At 41.9% G+C, this 14,490-nt stretch overlaps 1 protein-coding gene across 9 annotated transcripts in view; it reads right to left on the bottom strand.

Annotated features, from left to right (window-relative positions):
- Positions 1 to 14,490, bottom strand: part of VWA3B (von Willebrand factor A domain containing 3B) — a 177,436-nt gene that overhangs the window by 140,058 nt on the left and 22,888 nt on the right. For 7 of the 9 annotated variants that reach the window (XR_006269342.1, XM_043467856.1, XM_043467857.1 and 4 more), the window contains 4 exons: positions 12,085 to 12,335; positions 9,871 to 10,030; positions 5,277 to 5,446; positions 57 to 172 (listed from right to left, as the gene is read on the bottom strand). Coding sequence is in view for 6 of the 9 variants with exons in the window: in XM_043467856.1 (XP_043323791.1) it covers positions 57 to 172; positions 5,277 to 5,446; positions 9,871 to 10,030; positions 12,085 to 12,335 (697 nt within the window). In the remaining 3 variants the exon portion in view is untranslated. Of the gene's footprint in view, positions 1 to 56; positions 173 to 5,276; positions 5,447 to 9,870; positions 10,031 to 12,084; positions 12,336 to 14,490 lie in introns of those variants that run through there. The other 2 variants (XM_043467863.1, XM_043467862.1) reach the window with 2 other exon arrangements.

Below are 14,490 nucleotides of genomic sequence, written 5' to 3'. Positions count from 1 at the left end.
GGATCATCTGGAGTTATTAAGACATAAAGTACACGCTTCTTTTTGACCCCAGATACCTGGAGGGAGTTTTCCTTTCAGTTTCCTTGAATTCCAAGTAATCACACTGTCACCATCCTTAATGGGAAAGGCAGGAAATTCTACACACTCTGTTCTCTCTGCAAATGCATGGAATCTGAAATAGGAAGAGATTTGCCACATTAGGCTAGTAAGTGCACATTAGGCTAGTAAGTCTATTCATTCTCCCAAGGCTGTGAATTTGCTCTTCTGTGGTGCTAAGCACCTTCCAAGTGTTCACTGCTTTCCCCTGTACCTTGTCAATTCCCACAAACAAAAGACAGGAAGACGGAACAGAACAGAGAATTGAGAAGCCATTGGGATTTTAACTGATGACTCTTCTGTTCATTAGAGGACACTTAGCTCAACCAAATGGTATTTACTGATCCTGGAAAAATGACACCCTGTGCTGAGATTTATTCTTTTGTTCCCAGGGTTCCATCATGTCAACACAGCTTTGATAGCCAAGAAGCTAATGAGGGGCCAGACAGTGCCCACAATCCTGAGGGCTCAGTGTTGAACTTTGGTGATAACAGGCACCATTGGCTCATCTGATGGGCTGCTGATGGGCTTCAGTCAGCTTTAACTCAGCAAACACACACTGCCCCCAGAACCTGAGCATAACAACTAATGAAAAGAATTCAGTGTGGGCGAGTTTTTAAGGCCTGACTCCTCTAAGTGAGGTCCCAGGAGCAGCAGCAGCACCTGGGAGCTGGCTAGGGATGCACATTTCTGGGCCCCACCTGGATTCGCTGAGTCAGAACTTGCACTTTAACAAGGTCCCTGGGGCAGTTCTATGTAGCTTAAAGCTCAAAAAGCACCTGTGTACCAGTGTTGATGGTGCACTATTTACCCTAGCCAAGACATGGAAGCAACCTAGGTGTCCATCAATAGATGAATATATTCCATATATACAATGGAATACTATTCAGTCATAGAAAGAATGAAACAATGCCATCTGCAGTGCCATGAATGAACCTAGAGGTAATCATATGAAGTAAAATGAGTCAGAAAGACAAACATTGTATGATACCACTTATAGGCAAAGGATAAAGGGAAAGATACCCAACTGAATGCACAGTTCCAAAGAATAGCAAGGAGAGATAAGAAAGACTTCTTAAGTGAACAATGCAAAGAAACAGAGGAAAACAATAGAATCAGAAACACTGGAGATCTCTTTAAGAAAATATCAAGAGATATCAAGGGAACATTTCATGCAAAGATGGGTACAAAGGACAGAAATGGTATGACCCTAACAGAAGCAGAAGATACTAAGAAGAGGTGGCAAGAATACACAGAACTGTACAAAAAAGGTCTTAATGACCTGGATAACCATGATGGTTTGATCACTCAATGAGAGCCAGACATCCTGGACTGTAAAGTCAAGCGGGCCTTAGGAACCGTTGTTGTTTGTTCACTCACCAAGTTGTGTCTGATTCTTTGCGACCCCATGGACTGCAGCATGCCAGGCTTCCCTGTCTCCCACCATCTCCCAGAGTTTGCCCAAGTTCATGTCCACTGCATTGGTGATGCCATCCAAACATCTAATCCTCTATCGCCCTCTTCTCCTTCTGCCTTCAATCTTTCCCAACATCAAGATCTTTTCCAGTGAGTCAGCTCTTCGCATCAGGCGGCCAAAGTATTAGAGCTTCCACTTCAGCATCAATCCTTCCAGTGGATATTCAGAGTTGATTTCCTTTAGGATTGACTGGTCTGACCTCCTTGCTGCCCAAGGGATTCTCAACAGTCTTCTCCAACACCACAGTTCAAAAGCGACAATTTTTCAGCACTCTGACTTCTTTATGGTCCAGTTCTCACAACCATCAGTTCAGTTCGGTCGCTCACTCATGTCCGATTCTTTGTGATCCCATGGACCACAGCATGCCAGGCTTCCCTGTCCGTCACCAACTCCCAGAGTTTACTCAAACTCATGTCCATTGAGTCAGTGATGCCATCCAACCAACTCATCCTCTGTTGTCCCCTTCTCTCCTGCCTTCAATCTTTTTTTTTTAAGATTTTTAACATTTATTTTATTGAAGTGTTAATTTACAATGCTGTGTTCATTTCCACTATACTGCAAAATGGTTCAGTTATACATATAAATTCTTTCATTTTCTTTTCCATTATAATTTATCACAGAATATTGAATATAGTTCCCTGTGCCATATAGTAGAACTTAGTTGTTTATTCATTCTGTATATAATAGTTTGCATCTGCTAATCCCAAACTCCCAATCCCTCATTTCCCCAACCAGTTCTCCCTTGGCAACCAGTCTGTTCTCTGCCTTCAATCTTTTCCAGCATCAGGGTCTTTTCCAATGAGTCAGCTTTTCACATCAGGTGGCCAAAGTATTGGAGTTTCAGCTTCAGCATCAGTCCTTCCAATGAACACCCAGGACTGATCTCCTTTAGGATGGACTGGTTGGATCTCCTTGCAGCTCAAGAGACTCTCAAGGCTCTTATCCAACACCACAGTTCAAAAGCATCAATTCTTCAATGTTCAGCTTTCTTTATGGTCCAACTCTCACATCCAAACATGACTACTGGGAAAACCATAGCTTTGACTAGATGGACCTCTGTTGGCAAAATAATGTCTCTGCTTTTTAATATGCTGTCTAGGTTGGCCATAGCTTTTCTTTCAAGAAGGAAGAGTCTTTTAATTTCATGGCTGCATTCACCATCTGCTGTGATTTTGGAGCTCAAGAAAATAAAGTCTGTCACTGTTTCCACTGTTTATCTGCTTGTCATGAAGTGATGGGACCGGATGCCATGATCTTAATTTTCTGAACGTTGAGTTTTAAGCCAACTTTTTCACTCTCCTCTTTCACTTTCATCAAGAAGCTCTTTAGTTCCTCTTCACTTTCTGCCAAAAGGGTGGTATCATCTGAATATCTGAAGTTATTGCTATTTCTTCCGCCAACCTTGATTCCAGCTTGTGCTTCATCCAGCTCAGCATTTCACATGATGTACTCTGCATATAAGTTAAATAAGCAGGGTGACAATACTTGACCTACTCCTTTCCAGATTTGGAACCAGCCTGTTGTTCCATGTATAGTTCTTTTTTTTTTTTTTTTCCATGTATAGTTCTAACTGTTGCAAGTTTCTCAGGAGGCAGGTAAGGTGGTCTGGTATTCCCGTCTCTTTAAGAGTTTTCCAGTTTTTTATGATCTCCTTCATGGATCACTGCCTTGTTGTGGTGAAGGGGCTTGTATAATTTAATGAAGCAATGAGCCAAGCTGTGCATGGCCACCCAAGATGGACGGATCATAGTGGACAGTTCTGACAAAACATGATCCATCCACTGGAGGAGGGCATGGCAAGCCACCCCAGTATACCTGCAACGAGAACACCATGAACTGTATAAACAGGAAGGATTAGTATGAACAAAGCTAGTGAAGGTGATGGAATTCCAGGTGAGCTACTTCAAATACTAAAAGATGAAGCTGTGAAAGTGCCTCACTCAACATACCAGAAAATTTGGAAAACTCAGCAGTGGCCACAGGACTAGAAAAGGTCAGTTTTCATTCCAATCCCAAAGAAGGGCAATGCCAAAGAATGTTCAAACTACTGCACAATTGCACTCATCTCACATGTTAGCAAGATAATGCTCAAAATCCTTTAAGCTAGGCTTCAACAGTACATGAACCAAGAACTTCCAGATGTACAAGCTAGATTTAGAAAAAGCAGAGGAATGAGAGATTAAATTGCCAACATCCATTGGATCATAAAAAAGCAAGAGAATTCCAGAAAAACGTTTCATTGACTATGCTAAAGCCTTTGACCATATGAGTCACAACAAACTGTGGAAAATTCTTAAAGAGATGGGAATACCAGACCACCTGACCTGTCCCCTGAGAAATCTGTGCACAGGTCAAGAAGCAGCAGTTAGAACTGGACATGGAACAATAGACTGGTTCCAAATTAGGAAAGGAGTACATCGAGGCTGTATATTGTCACCCTGCTTATTTAACTTCTATGAAGAGTACATCATGCGAAATGCTGGTCTGGATGAAGCACAAGCTGGAATCAAGATTGCTGGGAGAAATATCAACAACTTCATTATGCAGATGGCATCACCCTAATGGCAGAAAGTGAAGAGGAACTAAACAGTCTCTTGATGAAGGTGAAAGAGGAGAGTGTAAAGGTTGGCTTAAAATTCAACATTCAAAAAACTAAGATCATGGCATCCAGTCCCATCACTTCATGGCAAATAGATGAGAAAACAATGGAAACACTGGCAGGTTTTATTTTCTAGGACTCCAAAATCACAGCAGATGGTGACTGCAACCATGAAATTAGAAGATACTTGTCCTTGGAAGAAAAACTATGACAAACCCAGACAGTGTATTAAAAAGCAAAGACATCAATTTGCAGACAAAGGTCCACATAGTCAAAGCCATGGTTTTTTCCAATAATCATGTATGGATGTGAGAGTTGGACCATAAAGGAGGCTGAGCACTGAAGAACTAATGCTTTCAATTTTTGGTGATGGAGAAGACATCTGAGAGTAACTTGGACAGCAAGGAGATCAAACCAGTCAATCCTAAAGGAAATCAAACCTGAATATTTACTGGAAGGAGTGATGCTGAAGCTGAAACTCTAATACTTTGGCCACTTGATGCAAAGAGCTAATTCACTGGAAAAGAACCTGATTCTGGGAAAGATTGAGGGCAGGAGGAGAAGGGAGTGACAGAGAATGAAATTGTTGGATGGCATCACTGACTCAGCGGACATGAGTTTGAGCAAGCTCCAGGAGATGGTGAGGGACAGGGAAGCCTAGTATGCTGCAGTCCATGGGTCAGCAAAGAGTAGGACACAACTGAGAAACCGAACAACAACACAGGCGCAAAGGTGAATGGAGACTAAGGGCTCCTGGAAAGAGAAGAACAGAGAAACCAGTTTTTTGGCCGCACTGGGTCCTCATTGCTGTGTGTGGGCTTCTCACTGTGGTGACATCTCTTGTTTCGGGGCATGAGCTCTACACTTGGAGGCTCAGGAGTTGTGGCTCATGGGTTTAGTTGCTCTGCAGCACGTGGAATCTTTCCAGACCAGGGATTTAACCCTTGTCCCCTTCGTTGGCAGGTGGATTCTTTACTATTGGAGCACCCGGGAAATCCCATAGCAACTGATTGGTCATGAAAACCACTCAGAATTGAGGCCCACCACTGACTTCATGCAAGCAGTCAGTTCACTCAGTCTCCCTGGAGCCTGTTTTTGGCCTACCTGCTGAAGGTCTTGGCACTCAAATCCTTCAGGAAGGCTATGGTGCCCTGTCCTCTGGCATTGAAGGACACTGTGCAGACAGGACAGGGGATCTCCAAAGCCTGCTGAAGGAGAAGCTCCTTGGATTCCTCAGGAACGTCTCCCACCACAAAGTAGTAAATGGATTCAATCTGCAAAACAGTGGTGCTGTCGGTTTATTTCCCTGACACACCCTAGCCTTGAATCAGACTCATGGGTGATATAATCTCTATAAAACTGCCTCTTTAAAAAAATAAATGGGCAGAAAGAAGAGCAGCACTCCTCAACCTTTCTTGAGGATGTGTGGGGGCCAAAGTCAAGAAGTGAGATATTCAAGGCCTGGTGCCAAGAAGTCTCAGCCTTTACATGGGAAGGATATGACTGGCAGATGTGGAGAAAAGCTTCCTCTGAGCCCACAAATACGTTATGCAGTCAGGAGTGGCTATTTTCAAGTCCAGGAATGAAGGAAGTGTTGGCATAGCCACTGGGAGCAGGAAGCTTATTAGCAATTCCCCATGTTGGTGCCAGAATTCTACAGTGAAAACTCAGGCATCCTCAGTCTGAGGCTGTGTGTGGGGAGGAGGGCATATTCCCAGCTGGTTCATCCTCTGGTCTCACCTCAGGGACAGACACACCTGGGGAGATGAGGCCAGTCAGGGGGCACGGCAGGCCAGGAGTCAGGAGAAAGACACACATACGCACACACACACACACCCCACACCCCCCCAAAGCTTAAACCAGGGATCTGGGAGATGCATACCTCACCCAGAAAGCAGACAATGACAAAGTGGTCCCTGCTTAACTTAAAGACATCAACTCCATCTACAGGGCCCCAAGCGGTGGTCCCGCCCCACCCTTAACCACACTGCTCTAAAGGTCTCCTCTGCCACTACTGAGTTCTGTAACCTTGGAAAAGTGGTTTAAGTTCAGTTCTTCACTGTGAAAAGGAGCTTATGCAATTGGCTTCATGATAGAGCTTAAACATGATGACTTACACTTATGCGTGTATATAAATCTCAGGAAGTAAAAACCACAGGGAGGGCCAGGAACGCACATCATCTAAACCTAACCCCACCAAACACGCTAAGTGATTCTCTACTTATAACCCAGCCAGAACCTCCAGCAAATGTGTTCTGTTGTAAGGGATAAACAGATGTCACCAGCCCTTCAGGATTCAGGAGCCTCTAATTACACATCTCCCATCCCGGGTTAGCCGAAGGTAGATAGTCACTTACTTCACCTCGACTTCAAAGCTGAGACTTAAGCCTACCTGGCCCAGAGACAGGTGGGCAGAGGGTAAGCTCCCAGCTGCTTAGGAGGCCCAGTCAGTGGCAGCAACGGGGGGACAGTCTGTGCCCAAGAAGGCAGGTGGGGACAGGGTGGCAGGGGGTCCATGCTGGGAGCCAGGAGATGGCCAGAGCCCCATCTACTGCAACCACACTCCTCCTCGAACTGGGCACAAAAAGTCCATCTGACCCCTCACTCTCTCAGGCCCTTCATCACAAAGTCCCTGACTTTTTAAAGTACCTCATGGGAGGTAAAGACGAATGAATGTTGCCTATTTCTCCCAGTCGGCCACTTGAAAAGAACTAAAAACACTGACAGGAGGAAGAAAGTGTTCTTCAGACTCCTAATTAGACAACTAATACTGTTCTTCCAGAAAATGCATTCTATGTCATTCTCTTCATGGTGTTAGATGTTACTTTACATTGTTGTTGTTCAGTCTCTCAGGCATGTCCGTCTCTGTGCAACTCCATGGACTGCAGCACCCCAGGCTCACATAAGGCATCTTAAATAGGTTCCACTGAGCCATGGTTACTAGTTTTCTAGCTGTGTTGGTGCCCAAGTTTAGCATGAGGACAGCTTCATCCTCTCATGGGATCTACAATCACACAAAGCTCAAGACAGGGAAACAGACATGGGGAGTATATTCTAGGGTTTGGTACATAAACAAGAAAGTGAGTGAGGACAAATATCTCTCATTGGTCTGTTGACAGCTTCTGACACCTTGTATCTCTGCCTCGAGCAGTGCAAACATAGCTTCTTTGCTCTGGCAATAACCCAAGAACCTGAAATTCTCACACAGAGATTTTTTTTCCCTCAAGATTTCATCAAACTAGAAATTGCTATAGCCAGCAGTGAGTCAGGATTTGCTTCCCTTCATTAATCAAGGCTATAGGGTTATTCACTATTCACTAAGGTTCTTACTCAGCTTCTTAGTTGCCTGTGTTTTTGGTCAACTCTCAGTTATCCGTGCTCCAGATTTCTGGGGACATGCTTTCCCAGAGACCACCATCTGCACACTGCCTTCCTTTCTTTTTATAAAAGAAAATATTTAATTATTTATTTGGCTGCACTGGGTCTTTGTTGTGGCATGTGGGATCTTTAGATGCGGCATGTGGGATCTAGTTCCCTGACCAGGGACCAAACCTGTACCTCCTGCATTGGAAGTATGGAGTCTTAACAACTGGACCGCCAGGGAAGTTTTTAATAGATTTTTTTAAAAAGTCTTACCCATTTATAGGTTTTTTTTATATACCACTTGGCATGCAGTATCTTCCCCAGTCAGGGACTGAACCCATGTCCCCTGCAGCGGAAGCTCAGAGTCTTAATCACTGGACTGCCAGGGAAGTCACCATGCATGCTTTTCTTTACTCATCTTAAGACACAGAGCATGGCATTTTTATATGTGAGGCAGCTGCATTTACTAACATTCTCCTCAGGACCTCAGCCAGATACAAGTTCTGGGTGGAGAACACCAGTCTGAATATGTTCCACATCTTTCACACCCCATAGTCTCCTCTCAAGAGTTTTCACATGGCATTTGGTGGCCAATGCCTGGAAACTTCTTTTTGGTACTTTCTCTTCCACAGAACTTCCCTGGAACTCACTATATTGTTATACATTTCCTGGGCTAGGGAAAAACCCCAGAGAGAGGAGGCATACAAACCGGAGGGACATAAAATATAAAGGCAAGATCACCAGGAAATCTTGCTGTCATGTCAGGTCGCCAGAGTCAGCTATGACCAGGGTAGCCAGGGGAACAAAGAAAGAGAACACCCATGTGCACATGTACACACACACATACACACACACATCCAAGAGCCTGTGAAATATTCCATTTCTTGAATGCTTACTACAGTGTCCAGACATTCGAAATTTTACAGATGTTAAAACAAACTTGAAAGGCCAAAGAACAAAGCAGCTGGTATTTCGTTCTTTTTTAATGAAAAACAGTTGTTCCTCTGGCTTTATAAAGATAAACAGTATGTTTCCATTTTCAAACCATCAACCCTCAGTATCAATAAACAGTCTGGTGACCACTAAGGGCTCTCCTTTCAAGGTGCCTTGCCCAAGAAACGACTTCTTAATACAACGGAGTAAAGCTTGAAATCTAAAGAATCCCCAGGCTTCCAGGGTAGAAGCAGACATTAATTATTAGTATCAATTAATATGGATCAATTAGTAAGGATTAAGCATCTGCATCCCAAGAGAAAGCAGACCTATCCCCACTTAGAAAGCTGAGGCTGCCCTAAGGCCCTCACCTGCTCAGAGTACTTCCTCTCTAGCCTGTCACTGCCCTCAACAGTCACTCACAGAAACGTGCATCACTATGGCTAAAAGAGACAAAACACCACCATTTAATCACACCTTCCAGGCAAAGCTTTATTTCCCAAAGGCCCCTGTCAAAAAAATATACGTGAATGCATTAGCATCTGAAAACAGATGATGCACCAGTGGGGATACACTTCACCTTGGAAAGCACCTGATGGACCCATTTGTGAAGAGGAACTGGGAAAGATTCAAAGCACGGATGTTGGGGAAACCCTATTTCCTCATTCTTGGGGTTCTATGAGGAGTCTTACAACTTCTCCTCTCATAAGAAAGAAAAGTGTTAGTCACTCACTCACGTCCAAACTTTCGCGACCCCATGGACTTGCTTGCTCCTCTGTCCATGGGATTCTCCAAGCCAGAATACTGGAGTGGGTTGCAATTCTCTTCTCCAGAGTATATTCCTGATCCAGGGATCAAACTTGGATCTCCTGCACTGCAGGTAGATTCTTTACCATCTGAGCCCCCAGGGAAGAGCCCATAAGAGACAGGTTTATCTAACTGTCAGGTAAGCAAAAGTGGAAAAGTGAAATTGAAGCATTAGAGACACACAGTCAGGGCCTCACTGCCTTCCTTTCTTGACGCTCAGAGGCTGTGAGCAGCCCATGGTTCTCCTAGCAGCAGTTAAAGGAGGGTGTGCCTGTGGCCCCAATCCCCCCCTTGCAGGGGAAGCCCAGCCAGGCTCGGGGAGCAGAGTCTGATTTGATTGATCCACGTCTGCACCACCAGATATGCTCTTTTGATCCTCATGTGAGGCTTGTCATCTATTTCTCAATCGGATCCAGATTCAGAGGTGAACAGTATTAAGACTTCTGAGGCTCTTGGATGCCAAGGAGGCAGTCTCTATGTGATGCAACTGGAAGGGCTCAGGCTCAGCTAGGAGGCAGTGTGAGGATACTGAGTGTGAAGGAATAAGCTCAAGGCCACTTTTGTGACCTGGGACCAGACACGGACACACACATACCACTTCATCTTTCCCTGCCTCCAGCAGAGCATCCAGGCGGCTAGTGTGACTTGAAGCCAGCTCAAAAGGCAACTTCTCAACCCAGCTGATGGCAGCGGCTATGGATGGTGCTGTCACAGGAACAGCGTTTTCCTGCCATTTCACAGGCTCTTGAGAAACCCTGAAAGGAATCACATGGGGCTGTCACCAGGGAGTGGTCAATATAGCTGTCAGCCCTCAGTCTCAAAGCTACAAGCAACAAGACACCCAATGTCACTAGAGAGAAAGAAAATATAGCTCCCAGACCTCTGAAAGTTAATGAGAAAACAGGTGAGCTATTTAAGGCAGGTTTCCAAAGCACCACAACTTTCCATAAGCTGTACTGACTGGTAAAAACAACATTTATAGGAGAAGGGCTTCCCTGATAGCTCAGTTGGTAAAGAATCCGCCTGTAATACAGGAGACCCCAGTTTGATTCCTGGGTCAGGAAGATCTGCTGGAGAAAGGATAGGCTACCCACTCCAGTATTCTTGGGCTTCCCTTGTAGCTCAGCTGGTAAAGAATCCACCTGCAATGCAGGTAGACCTGGGTTTGATCTCTGGGTCAATGCTGGAGACCTCAGTTCGATCCCTGGGTTGGGAAGATACCCTGGGGAAGGGGAAGGCTACCCACTACAGTATTCTGGCCTGGGTCACAAAGAGTCAGACACGACTGAGCAACTTTTCACTTTCAAGAATCAAAAAATCTCAAAAATTTGAATATTACCAAGTGCATTAAAATTATTGAGGAAAGTGCACAGAGAACTATATTCAATATCTTGTAATAATCTACAATGGAAAAGAACCTAAAAAAGAATAAGTATAAATTTTTATAACTGAATTACTTTGCTGTACTCCTGAAATTAACATAACACTGTAAATCAACTATATTTCAATAAAATTTTAATGTCAAAAAATTATTGAGGAAAGTTATTTTCATAAATAGGCAGGTTTAGTTGCAACTGTCTTCTATGAGTAGTAAGTTTATAAGCATTAAGATTTGCAAATCAGCAACAATTTTGTTACTCCACAACTTTATTTCTAATTCTTTTATTACATTGTTTTCATTGTTCTGAAAGATTCCTATCAGTTACCCTTTTTAGGATCAAAAACAGTATTGCTTTGAATTCATCAGAGCGTAAGTTTTTAAATTCTTGGAACTTTTGATTAAATCATTTAATTTGGGACTGGAAATGTGATGGAAATCCCCCCCTCCAAAAAACAACAGCTACTTGAGTTCATCTCTGTGTTTATAATTAAATGAATTATATGAATCATATATGAATTTGTAATGGGAAGAATTATATGAATCCAGGACTAAAGGAATCAGCCTGATTTGTCCCTCCTGGCCTATACCGCCAGAGGCCTAGGGTGCTTCACCTCTGAGTCACCTCTGTGTGGCCTCTGCATAGAGGATCTGGCTAGGTGGCATATATGCTATAGCACATATTCCCAAGAAAGCTGAAGCACTATAGACTTAATCACATAATTTCTTCAATAATATATCTGTGATAGAAATAGGAACCCAGGATAGAACACAATCATGCAGCACCTTCAAGGGTGTCATCTGTTTTAGCTGAAAATATTTTACTTAGAAAAGAAGGACTCAAATAGATGGCCTTCTCATCCAGGTGTCTTTTGTCAAGGAGATAGAGCAACTGTTCCACAGGAGAAGTCAGCACTAAAGTCCAAATTCTCTTGAATCCAAGAATCCATAAATAATTGATTGTGAAGACTCTGAAATAAGGGAACTTCTATAAAGCCAGCCACCTGTTGCTCTGATTAAAAGATAGGTCAGCTTACAGAGGAAATCAAGTTGAGCTGCAAACTCAGTCTGAAAACCAGTGAAAATTTGTGATGCTGAAATTCATTATCAAACCTAGTCTAAAATGTGTGAAGGAATGTTACGGCCTTAAACATATATTCAATATAATAAATATCTTTATATTTTGACCTTGACATACACTGAAGAGAAGGCTGTTTTAAAATCTCTTCTAATGCCCTGCACAAAATAGATAAAAGTTTTTAATACTGACTAATTGTGGGTTTTTGCTGGAATGATAAAGCCTAAGAAATTACAAGATTATAGCTCTTCCCTACCACAGAGCTAACTGTGTTAGTGATGCTACTTAACTCCAGATACACGAAAATGGCTCATGAAGTTTCAGGGAAATGCTCCTTTCCTATGGGAACTCACCGTATGACATTGAACTTGGCTATGTGAGCCACTTGCTCCTGGAGGACCATGGTTAGAGCATCTCGGCACAGATTAAGCTCCTCCTCCAGCATGCCACCAAAATCCAGCACTATGGTGATGCACTGCTCCAAGATGACACCAAAGATCTGCCGGCTGTTGCTGGTGAGCCAGTCCATCCGCTGCTTGTAGCTCTCCACAGCTTGTGTTAAATGTTCCACATACTGAGAGATCAGTTCTGATTTGGCTGTCAGCTTAATGAGAATAAAAGCAACAAAATAAAATAAATAGAAGCCTACCAAAACAAGTCATTTTAAAAAACCATTTACTGGAGTGTAGTTTTTTCTTTTGTAACATTTCGTTGGTTTCAGTGAACCGCAAAGTGAATAAGTTTTATATATCTCTCTCTCTCTCTCTCCACTCTTTTTTTTAAGATTATTTTCTCACTCAGGCCACTACAGAGGATTGAGAGAGTCCCCTTTGCTATCCAGCAATAGTTTCCTGTTTTACATATGGCAGTGTGTATATGTCAGTCCCAATCTCCCTATTTATTCCCTCCACCTCCCAGTAACCATAAGTTTGTTTTCTACATCTGTGACTCTACTTCCATTTTGTAAACAAATACATTTGTATTCTTTTTTTTTAGATTCCACATTAGGCAATATCATATAATATTTGTCTTTTTGTGTCTGACTTAATGTCATTCAGTATGACAATCGGTCCACCCATGTTACTGTAAGTGGCATTGTTTTGTTCTTTTTCATAGCTGAGTCAAAACAAGTCATTTGAGCCCCAGTGCAGCCAGGAACAATAAGGCCCACTGAGTTATGACTTTGCCATTAAGAACTGTATATTAATAACAATTTCATAGATGATCCTCCAAACCCCATACATTCTAGGAAGAAGTCTTCCAATCTTTCAACTAAAAAACCCTTGGATAATTTCCCATAGAAGGAAACAAGATGATGAGATCTATACAAAAATATAGCATTCTTTAAAAAAAAGTGTTTAACCTTTCCAGTCACAGAATTATTTTTAATTCTGAAAATGCTCAGGGGTACTCTGAAGAAATTAGGTAAAAGAAAATAGAGATCAGCAAAGGCAGATGGGAAAAAAAATTCCTAAAGAAACCAGAAAAAGATGAACAAACAAAACATAAAGTTAGTAGAAAGAAGGAAATTATAAAGATCAGAGCAGAAATAAATGAAATAGAGACTAAAGAAACAATGGAAAATATCAATGAAACTAAGAGCTGGTTCTTTGAAAAGATAAACAAAACTGACACACTTTGAGCCAGACTCATAGAGAAAAAAGAGAGAGTGCCCAAATCAATAAAATCAGTAATGAAAAAGACAAAGGATCATGAGAGATTGCTATGAACAACTATATACCGATAAAATGAACAACATAAAAGAAAAGCACAAATCTTCCAGATGGAGCCAGGAAGAAATAGAAAACATGAACAGGCCAATTATCAGCAGTAAAACTGAATAAATAAAAAAATAAAACAAAACCAAAAAAACTCCCCTAAAACAAAAGCCTAGAACCAGATGGTTTCACAGGTGAAAATTTTACCAAATATTTAGAGAACAGTAACAGCTATCTTTCTCAAACTATTTCCCAAAAAAATTACAAAGTCTGGAACATTTCCAAATTCATTCCACCAGGTCAGTATCACCCTGATATCAAAACCACAAAAAAAAAAAATTACATAGATGGACATAGATGCAAAAATCTTCAGCAAAATATGGGCAAATCAAATTCAAAAATACATTAGAAGGATCATACACCATGATCAAGTGGGATTTATCCCAGGGGTGAAGGATGGTTCAATAGTTGCAAATCAATAAATGTGATATACCACATTAACAAACTATAGAATAAAAAATCATGATCATCTTAACAGATGAAGAAAAATCTTTTTGTAAAATTTAACATCCATTTTTAATTAAAAAAAAACTCCCCACAAAGTGGATATGGAGGGACCTTGACAATATAAAGGCCATATATGATAAACCTACAGCTAATACTATACTTGATGGTGAAAAGCTAAAAGTATTTCCCCTAAGATCAGGAACAAGACATGGATGCCTGCTCCTGTTACTTTAATTCAACACAGTATTGTAAGTTCTAGTCAGAGCATCAAGCAATCAGACCTAAAAAAAAGGGGGGGAATTCAATTTGGAAAGGAAGAAGTAAAATCGTCACTGTTTGCAAACAACACAACACTATACATAGAAAATCTTAAAGACATCACCAAAAAAACGACTAGAGATCATGAATGAATTCAGGTTACAAAATCAGTACACAGAAATCTGTCATAGTTTTATATATGAACAATGAACTATCAGAAAGAGAAATTAAGAAAACAATCCCCTTTACCATCACATCAAAAAGAATAAAATATCT

The sequence above is a fragment of the Cervus canadensis genome, chromosome 5 (genome assembly GCF_019320065.1).
Source record: "Cervus canadensis isolate Bull #8, Minnesota chromosome 5, ASM1932006v1, whole genome shotgun sequence".
NCBI classification, from domain to species: Eukaryota; Metazoa; Chordata; class Mammalia; order Artiodactyla; family Cervidae; genus Cervus; species Cervus canadensis.
This window is presented reverse-complemented; position numbering and strand designations above follow the sequence as displayed.